Below are 10,145 nucleotides of genomic sequence, written 5' to 3'. Positions count from 1 at the left end.
GCGGCGAAGAAGGAAGAGGAGGAGGAGGAGGATAGAGTGCTGAAGAGAGATTTGATCACGTCAGACGGGAATCTTTGGGTACATTTTACCGAATGTTTCCGAACCCGTGGAAACATAAGAGTACAACCTGAACTTGAATTGGTCCAAGTTCAAGTTATACGTACAGTACAGACCAAAAGTTTGGACACACCTTTTAATTCAACGAGTTTCCTTTGTTTTCATGACTATTGACATTGTAGATTCACACTGAAGGCATCAAAACTATGAATAACACATGTGGAAATATGCACTAAACAAAAAGTGTAAAACAACTGAAAATACCCCTTATATTCTAGTTTCTTCAAAGTAGCAACCTTTTGCTGTGATTACTGCTTTGCACACACTCTGCATTTTCTTGATGAGCTTCAAGAGGTAGTCACCTGAAATGGTTTTCACTTCATAGCTGTGCCCTGTCAGGTTAATAAGTGGGATTTCTTGTCTTATAAATAGTCATGAAAATAAAGAAAACCCATTGAATTAGAAAGTGTGTCCAAACCTTTGGTCTGTACTGTATATGTTGAGTAAGAACAAGGTTTCCAAGGCAATGGTTACTATAACTTAGCCCAGGATATTACTTTAAATCTCATATAAGTTCACTAAAATATTCTAAAAAAATATATATATGATTAGAATCAAACTGTAAAACGTACATATTAAGTTGACTGAAAGACACTGGGTGATGTAGTGGATGCGTTTATTCATGGGAATTTTGACAAAAAACAAAATCCAAAATTCTGAGATTTTTAATGCACAAAGGCTATGCTAGACTGTCAGTTTTCCAGTGAGCAAGACTCCCTACACAGAGTGGAAGGCACAAAGGTCACTGAAAACACATAGAGTGAAAGACAAAATGCTGCTTAAAGCCCCCAAACCCCCAAAGTCTTCCATGAATGCTTGAATTTTAACACAAACCACAGATCTAAACTTTTTATATTTGTTTATTATGAATAAGCATACTATTATATAGAAAAGTTGAGTGGAAGGAAAAAGTGTGGTGGACATAGAGCCACAAGCAACAGGTATAATTGCAGACGCAAGAGGAATATGAAGTAAGGTAATTGAGAATTTTGGGGAGTTTTACAAAAAAAAAAAAAAAAAATTAACAGGGGTTTTAAGCAAAATGTATTTTATTTTAGCTATAAGGTGCAAAGTCAAATTTCTGACATATGCAGCGTTTTCATAGCTACTGAAAGTAAATTAATAGTTACTTGATTGTGGTATAAAATGGCACTGTGTGCTTGTAAAATACAAAACATCCCCCGCTTTGAAAATGAAACAGCAAGAGTGCGGATTTAAAGCATGACTCACACATTCCTGCACATTCCTGAATAATTTCAACACACTGTCAGTTGAAAAAAAAAAACCCTTCAAAGATCACCAGCAGATGACGTGGCTGCTCAAATCAACCAGGGAAACGGATCATTGGAACTCAAAAACCTTGGAGTATGTGTCTCTCCACTTTTCCACAAGATTCTAGGACCTTAATTTCCAAATAAATGCACATTTGACTTTCTTCTGAAAGTCAAGCTTGGGAACAGTCCAATTATCTTTTTCTTCTTAACTCAAGTAAGAAGACCCTTATGACATTGTCACTTATTTGGTCATGGTTTAAGACCAGGCATGGGACGGTTCTGGCATGTCTGTGTGGTTGGTCTTTATGGGTTGAGTGCAAGTGTAGAATTAACAAGCAGCCTCACGGTCATCCAAGTTAATAGAAATAAATAAACACTTACAAATATTATGCTGTGTAATTAATCTACATAATTTTTAAAGTTGTGTTGTACTGAAGTAAATTAACTTCACTGAGAAATATTCCTCGAACATTTGTCTTTGCATTGGTCATAAACAAACTGAAAATCCAGTTGAGTTAGAAAAAAGCACATCATTTATTTTTCTCTATATCTATGAGGTTGAATCCTATAATGTCATAAACGTGAACAAATGGAGTGGCGAAAATGGGGTTCCTTTCACTCAGCTCATTCACTTTGTTACGTCGCATCGATCGGAAATGGGAACATGTTTTCATTGAGTCTCATCAACGAGGGGAATCAAAAGAGCGACGGAACAGCAGTGAGACTACTTCCGCTAATAACAAAAACTGCTAGCCCGAATGGATCTGAAGTGTATTGTCTGGTCTTAGCTTTAGCACGCATCTAAAAAAAACGGACCATATGTTAGTGGATTACTCTGAAGACCCACATATATAAGTATTTTACGACTGACCCAAAGTGTAGCTGCCTGTGCTGCCGAGCGCTATAAAACAATCCACCTGCTGTTAGCTTACATGCTAACGCAGCGGTTGCTTTATAAGGTCGGTTGACATTAGTTCGTTGTTATCCGTTATAAACATGACCTGAGACTGACGGTGACCCAGATCGAAAGTTATAATCAGTTATAGACGCATCTGATTTCCAGACCAGACAGCTTTCTGACCAGGTGAGATAATTGGGCAACAGGTCGTGTTGTGTTTCACCTATCAGTCTCAATTAAATAGATCGGCTGTGGTTCTGCATGCGATAACTAACTCCCGTCATTTATGTAAAGCAAGTGGAGAAAAAAAATGATTGATATGGGTCTGAAAAAAATCTCTAACACATTCAATTTGTTCAAGTTTCTATAAACTAGAGTAAAACTGTCGCTCTGCTTTCTATGCGCTTTTGTTGTCTTGTGTTTTTCAGATTTTACGCACTCCGCGGGTTTGCAAAATGAAGATGTTCTCAGTAGCACACAAGACGGTCTTCGTGGTGGACCACTGTCCCTACATGGCCGAGTCCAGTCGGCAGCAGGTGGAGTGTGACGTGCTGACGAAGAGCCGAGCCCAAGGGGTCATTCCTCTGGCCCCCGTGTCCAAGTCCCTGTGGACCTGCGCGGTGGAGTGCTCCATGGAGTACTGCAGGATCCTCTTCGATGTTTACCCAAAGGACAAGCTGGTTGGATTCTTTCTGATTTGTTCATTTTTGTTTAAAAAGTTCATTTTAATTATCTTTTCACAACTTGATTAAAAAAAACAAAACCCTTTTGGTCTTAAAGTTTCAGTATAATAACTAAGTCCATTCTTTTCTGCAGTAACAATTCTTCCTCCCGATGAAAACCTTTATGAAATATGTTTAAAGAACTTGTGTTGCTACCTCTTACAGGTGAATTACATTGTGAGTGACTCGGAGTTCCACATATTAAACACATGGAGGCGAGAAGATCAGAGCACCCATGAAGTGAGCTTCTCTACCTGAATGGGCTATTTTGGACATTGTCACGTTTTCAAAAAGAAAAAAAACTTAAAAGTGGATCTCTTCTTTTGATTTCCAGCTAATGTCGGCTCTGGCAGCTGTCGGGCCACCAAATCCACGCGAGGACCCGGAATGCTGCAGCATCTTGCATGGCCTGGTCGCCGCCGTGGAGGCGTTGTGCAAGATCACGGAGCTGCAGCATGAGAAGCGCACGGCTTTAATGGACACAGCGGAGAGAGTGGCCAACAGAGGGCGAATTATCTGCTTAACTAATGCTAAAAGGTAAAATAACAGTAGACACTGCTTGGGTTCTATAGAGCTACTTCCTTGCACAAGTGCACTTTTAAATTTAGGCAGACTTGAATAATTATCCAAATAACTAAGGTTTGTGGTTTCGGTAAGTACGAATTTGGTGTGTATTACTTGAGATTAATCTCCCAAATTTAGTGGATTAATCTAATTATGGAAAAAATAAATGATGGACGTCATCACAGAATCAGGAGTTTAACCACAACTCCCTGCATGCCAGGTGCAATGCACGATAACAAGTGATCCTCAACCCAGCATGCATTTAAAAAAAAAAGAAAAAAACATGATCAGAAAATAAAAGTTAAAAGCAAAAATCTTCGCCGTTGGACCAATGCCAAATACAAAGAAACAAAACATGATGATGGGAAGTCAAAATGAGACACGAAAGACCGTTATTGCTACAAAGAGATGAAAGTAGTTTTTTGGTAATTTGTCACATCTGTTTCTTGCTCCGTCAGTGATACTCATGTGCGGATGTTGGAGGACTGCATCCAGGAAACCATTTCAGAACAAAACAAGCTGGCAGCAGGCTCCGACAGGTCTGTAGCCAACAAGCTTAATTTGGTTAAATTAGCTTTATATGTACGGTTAAGTCAGTTTTACCCAAATGTGATGCCGGTCTGTTTTATCCGTGTGGGCTTCAGGTTGATGGCCATCCAGCAGTGTGATCTGGTTCTAGTCCACATCTACCCACAGGGGGAGGAAACATTGGTGTCGGACCGACCCAAGAAAGAGGTGGGTGAGACCCCGGGGGGGCTAACTGTACATATTGCACACACACACACGCACACCCCCACACACACAAACTGCTCATCTGCTACTATTACAACACCGCACTGTACCGTGTCTTCCTCAGATCTCCCCGCTGCTCACTAGTGAAGTTCACAGCGTGCGTGCTGGGAGACATCTGGCTTCTAAACTCAACATTTTGGTCCAGCAGCACTTTGACTTGGCCTCCACCACCATAACAAACATCCCCATGAAGGTAAGGGACCTGCTTCTGATTCCTTTTGTGTGTACTTTTGTTCACCAACATAAAACTTTGACGTGTTTTGTTCTTGCTTCTAGAAAAAAAAAAGAAAAAAAAAGAGTTCAGATCACCGTGTTTGGTTATTTTCCTCATTATATTGCTTGTATTTCTGTTACTTCCTCCTTTCTAAAGCACATTGTTTTCCTTTTGCTTGCTGAATCGTCGTAACAAATCTCTCCAGCCCCGTCCTTTTTTTGTTCAGCCCATCTGCATGCTGATATGACTGTGAACGTGCTGCTGGTTTCATGCTGTATTTTCTGTTTTGCTAGCCCACATTAAATGTTTGCGAACAGGTTAGTACTCTGATCACACACACATCAAAGTACGCAATAGGGAAGAGTTCACAGCATGTAGCTCCGCTGCTGAAACTGTCATTTTTGGTGCCGAGGCTCAAGTAGAGAACAGGCAACGTTGGTCTGAAAGTGTTTACTGTTCAAGAGAGAGAATTGACCTTATTTGTGACATTTTCTACCAGATTAAAATGTAACAACAACCTTGATTATGTAGCTGTTGTGCGTAAATGTGACCAGCGTTGCCTCCTCTGAGTTACTTACTGCCATCAGTGTGTAGTTTTCCAATCCAGCTCTGCTCTGTTTTCCCTTCCTCTCAGTTATTGTCCTTCAATGGAAAACTCTTTATTTTTCCCCCATTCAGTGTGTCCATGTGCTCCATTGTAAAGTCCGATGGAGTCCTGGCCAAATGTACAGTACACTGCAAAAATATTCAACCTCTTTCAGACCCCTTACTGCGATACCGCTAAATAAAATCCAATGCAATCCAAAGCTTCAAACATTTCACAGAAGACTAGTTTGCCCCTCATCTAAAAATGCAACAAGTATGGTACAACTGCTTATAACCATAAGACATGACCAGTGTGAGAATGAGAACATTAATCAAAGAAGCAGCCAAGAGGCAGAACAGCCATTAATCAAACCTTTATTGAAGATGGGAAAGAAGAAAGCTATTATTGAAAGAAAACTATTACAGTCCTGTTTGCAAATTGCCTCAAACCAAGTAGGAGATGCAGACAAAGCATGAAACACGGTGCTTTTTGACCTTCATGCAACTAGCAATGTGAACACATCATCTGTGTACATTTGAGGCCAGGATGAGTTCATGGGAAGATGAATGGGAAAAGTCCACAGCCAAGGCTGTAATAGAAAGCATTCTCATGAGTTAGAATGGCCTAGTCAAAGTTCAAACAGAATTTCAATTCCCTGGATAAAATCTGATACTGCTGCTTTCCAAAGTTGATGGAAACATGCCCCAAAACACCCAGGTTTGCATCTTATGCAAGAAGTAGGCATTCAAGTTTTCAAACCAGTGTATCGTATTCTTTTTAGTTTATACTTTAGAAATACTTTTGTTTTTCTACAATATAAATTAAATGTCGTGGTTGTAACATAAAGGGTAGAAGCAAGATTGGATGTTTGAATACTTTTGCAAAGTTCTGTACATGGTTGAGAAATCTAAAGCAGTTTCTTTGCCTTTTGTGTGTCAAATCAAATCAGACTCGATCCCAAACACACGACGCCGTTTTTCCTTCAAAGCTGCTCATCAAACGGTTCCCCGAGCAGTAATTTTTCTTTTACTTCGCCCGTCCTTGTTTCTCCTTTTGGATACATGAAATCAGCAAGCAGAGTTAATGTTTGCCTCTGCATATCTGTCTATGCTCGAGCCCTAGTTGTCCAGTCTCACCCGTGTTTGTCACTTTGTTTTGCGGGTGGACAGGAGGAGCAGCACGCCAACACGTCGGCGAATTATGACGTCGAGCTCCTGCATCACCGAGACGCGCACATTGAGTTCTTCAAAAGCGGTGGGTCTTTATGCATCACAGGACTGTGGGTTGAAGTAGTTAAACCAAATGCTTTCAAGTGTGATCCGATAATTGCTATTTGGGGTCTGTATTCTGCAGGGGACTTGCACATGGCGGGAACAAGCACTAGAGAAAATGGAGTGAAAGAGACGATGACGCTGAAATGGTGCACACCCCGGACGAACAGCATCGGTGGGACCGATCGACACGAGTTTTATTGATTTTTATACTTATCTGAAATACTTTTACTCATCTCCGAGGGGAAACGGCGTATTTGATCAATTTGAAACCTTCATTTCACTTTCATATTGCACAAAAGTGTAAAACAAAATATCGCATAAACGACGTAATTATTCAATTAAGTAACACTGTTTATCTGAAGGCAAAATAAATGGACAACTAAGCCAAACGGATATCTAAAAGTTTTGCAGCAGATCAAACTATTCTGCAGCAGATTAATCTTTTGCTTGAAGCAAAGAAGTACACCTGACCTCAATTATACCGTACGTTCATGTTCCTGTTTTAGCAGTTTTAAATTCCTGATTTTAAGCATCTATAATTTAAGAAGAAAATAATGCATAGTGCTTTACGTCATAGAACACAGAATTTCCCACATCAAAGTTATGTTAATGAGTGTAATAATTATAAATACCTTAACAACTTTTCGATTTTTTTATTTACCTCTGCAGAACTGCATTATTGCACAGGAGCCTACCGCATCTCCCCTACAGACGTAAACAGCCGTCCGTCGTCATGCCTGACAAACTTTCTTCTTAACGGTGAGCTGCGGAAACCTGTCGATCTCTTTCAATGGCGCTATTCTCAAAAAATTTACGTTTTATGATTGCTCCTTTTTGCTCATAGGGAGATCAGTGTTACTAGAGCAGCCTCGAAAGTCGGGGTCTAAGGTCATCAGCCACATGCTCAGCAGCCACGGAGGCGAGATCTTCCTGCATGTCCTCAACAGCAACCGCTCCACCTTGGAGGACCCGCCCTCCATCAGCGAGGGCTGCGGCGGCCGAGTGACGGACTACAGAATCACCGTGCGTTCAGCTCGCTGCACCCGCGCGGAAATGTGACGCACGATTTAACCTCGGCGTTGCCGTTTTCCCTCAGGACTTTGGCGAATTTATGAGGGACAACCGGCTCACTCCTGTGGCGGAGGCTTCTCATGATCCTTCAGGGAAACTGCCGGTAGAAAGGGCCAAAGCTCAGCTGGAACGTTACACCAGATACTGGCCAATGATCATCTCCCAGACTACCATCTTCAACATGCAGGCGGTGAGTATCACTCGGAAATCTCTGTTTTTTTTTATATTCGCCGCCCTCATTCACATATAATCAGCATTTAGAGATTTGTGTATGCGCTTTTGTTTATCTCCACCAGGTGGTCCCATTGGCTAACCTCATAGTGAAAGAGGCTCTCACTGAGGAGGACTTGCTAACCTGCCAGAAAACCATCTACAACCTGGTCGACATGGAGAGGAAGAACGACCCGCTCCCCATTTCTACTGTCGGATCCAGAGGCAAAGGCCCCAAGAGGCGAGCTTTCTAATTTAGCATCCTTCATCTAGAGCAGGGATGTCAAACTTTTACTCATTTTGCACCATTTCAAGATCATGAATGTTCCTAATGGGCTGGGTTTGCATTTATAAAGCCATAAACAAATTAAAATATTAATAAATAACAGCCTCTGCATTCGATAAGTACTTCTTAAAATTAAGTCTGATTTATTTGAACATCTCCTAACATTGATCAGTCCCTCCAGGATTTCCCAATTGTTTGTGATTTTTTTTTTTTTTTTGCAATTAAAATCACAGATTTTGTGATGCTAAGTTAAAAATATTTGCGGTTATGTATGACGTTATCAATCACTGACTACAACTTGACAGCAAGTCAGGCTGAGGCAGCAGTGAAGCAAAAGTAAGAAATACTGCCAGCTGCAGGTGGGAGGTAGCAGCAACTAAAACACAATGTGTTTTGGGTTTTTTTACAATTTTTGCAAAAAAAGTTGCAATAAATTCTCAGTTATGCATTAGTGCAAAAATTGGCAGGCACCTGTTGATTCTGGGTTCTAAAACGCTGGAGGGACGAATTGATGTAATTTGGTGTCTGATGTCTAAAGAGCCACATAAAAAGCTACGACAGGCTGGATTTATGCCACAAACAATCCAATTATTAAAAGTTTAGTCAAAATTTGCTGGAGAAGCGTCTGCGAACAGCAAGTTCTCAATTGGATTTACTGTAAGGTTTGGACTTTGACTAGGCACTTTACTCCGTCTCACCAGAAATGAGGGTGAATCACATCAGTGATGAGTTTGAATTGCTGTCATTGGCAGGGATGAGCAGTACCGCATCATGTGGAACGAGCTGGAAACGCTGGTGAAGACGCACGCCGGCGCCACCGACAGGCACCAAAGAGTTCTGGAGTGCATCATCGCCTGCCGCAGCAAACCTCCAGAGGAAGAGGAGAGGAAGAAGAGAGGGAGGAAGAGGGAAGAGAGGGAGGACAGGACAGAGAAAAATGGCAGCAAAGAGGCAGAAGATAAAAGCTGGCAGGAATCTGAAAGGTGAGTGTGACGTTTACTCATGTGCAGCTCTTACTCATCGTCTCCTCTGATGTCTGATTATTCTCCTCTCTCCTGCAGACTAAAGGGTTTGCTGGAGAAGGAGGATCAGGAATCCGAAGTGATCAAAGATTCCCCGGACTCACCGGAGCCGCTCAACAAGAAGCCTCGCCTGATCTCAGAGGACGTTCAGCCTCCAGAGAGAGCAAAAGGTTCCAACACTTAACTTTCACCCCAAAACCAAAACAACCCACCAACAAACAACAAATCCTGATTGTTTCGTTTTTTTCCTCTCCTCAGGTCCTGCCACACTCCTCAGCATGTGGACCAATCGGATCACTGTGGCCAATTCTAGGAAGCACCAGGAGTTTTTTGGAAGAGCAAGCTCGGTGAACAGCAAGTTCGAGTTGTACCAGCACCTGAAGGAGGAGAACGGGTAAGCTTTAAAACCAGTCCGACCCCCACTGTCATCCTTCCTGCTCTTGTGGGCTGCACATGCAGTTTTATTGTACTATTTGCAGGATGGATGCCCATGAAAATGGAAAAGCTACCAGATGATTGTCCAATTGATCAGTTTCTCTGGCAAAGACTCTGACGTTCTCCAATACAGACGATAACTGAATTGGATGGTGAATTGTAACAATAAATTTCCAATTTTTTTACGCATCATTTTGTAGATATGATCTTTACATACTGTACTATTCAATAAAAGCTGTCTGTAGAAAACACAAGTTTGCTTTTTTTTATAAGAAACAATATTGTTACCACACAAACAATTTGCATAAGTATACAAGTCGCAGTTCTTTGAAAGTTACTAAATATTTTTGAGCAGCAGAGGGAGCAGTGGACTCAATATATCCCTCCAACTGTGGTAGACAAAGATACTAAAAGAGGTTTAATCTCACCTAGAGGTTTTATCACATATGAATCTAAAGGAAAGAGGTGGTATTTGTAACTCTTCTTTTAAATTTTTGCTAAATATATGTGAAAATATCCTCAGCTTGTGCTTAAGGTTCTGTTTATTGAATGACAGATATCAGCAGTGAAACATTCACAGGCTTAAATAAAATTTGGATTTGCGGGATCACACCTATTGATGTATATTTAATGAAAGTGAAATGGCAGCTAAAACTAAGAGTGATGATGTCAGATGAGAC

At 41.1% G+C, this 10,145-nt stretch overlaps 1 protein-coding gene across 2 annotated transcripts; it reads left to right on the top strand.

Moving 5' to 3' along the window:
• The first annotated feature begins 2,095 nt into the window (after positions 1–2,095).
• Positions 2,096–9,716, top strand: ints13 (integrator complex subunit 13). Of its 2 annotated transcripts, XM_023350553.1 has the most exons (18): positions 2,096–2,475; positions 2,718–2,969; positions 3,177–3,251; positions 3,346–3,548; positions 4,034–4,114; positions 4,220–4,310; positions 4,432–4,560; positions 4,875–4,898; positions 6,337–6,421; positions 6,521–6,613; positions 7,111–7,200; positions 7,286–7,464; positions 7,538–7,702; positions 7,809–7,963; positions 8,761–8,991; positions 9,070–9,200; positions 9,289–9,424; positions 9,510–9,716. In XM_023350553.1, the coding sequence occupies exons 2-18, from the start codon at positions 2,745–2,747 to the stop codon at positions 9,544–9,546; spliced, it is 2,130 nt and encodes a 709-aa protein (XP_023206321.1). In that variant the 5' UTR covers positions 2,096–2,475; positions 2,718–2,744; the 3' UTR covers positions 9,547–9,716. The 2 variants fall into 2 exon arrangements, with proteins under 2 accessions (XP_023206321.1, XP_005797243.1); XM_005797186.3 differs by lacking the exon at positions 4,875–4,898.
• Positions 9,717–10,145: the final 429 nt, after the last annotated feature.

This window comes from Xiphophorus maculatus, chromosome 17, assembly GCF_002775205.1.
Source record: "Xiphophorus maculatus strain JP 163 A chromosome 17, X_maculatus-5.0-male, whole genome shotgun sequence".
Taxonomy (NCBI): Eukaryota; Metazoa; Chordata; class Actinopteri; order Cyprinodontiformes; family Poeciliidae; genus Xiphophorus; species Xiphophorus maculatus.
The sequence above is the reverse complement of the archived record's forward strand: the minus strand, read 5'-3'. Positions and strand labels throughout refer to the sequence as shown.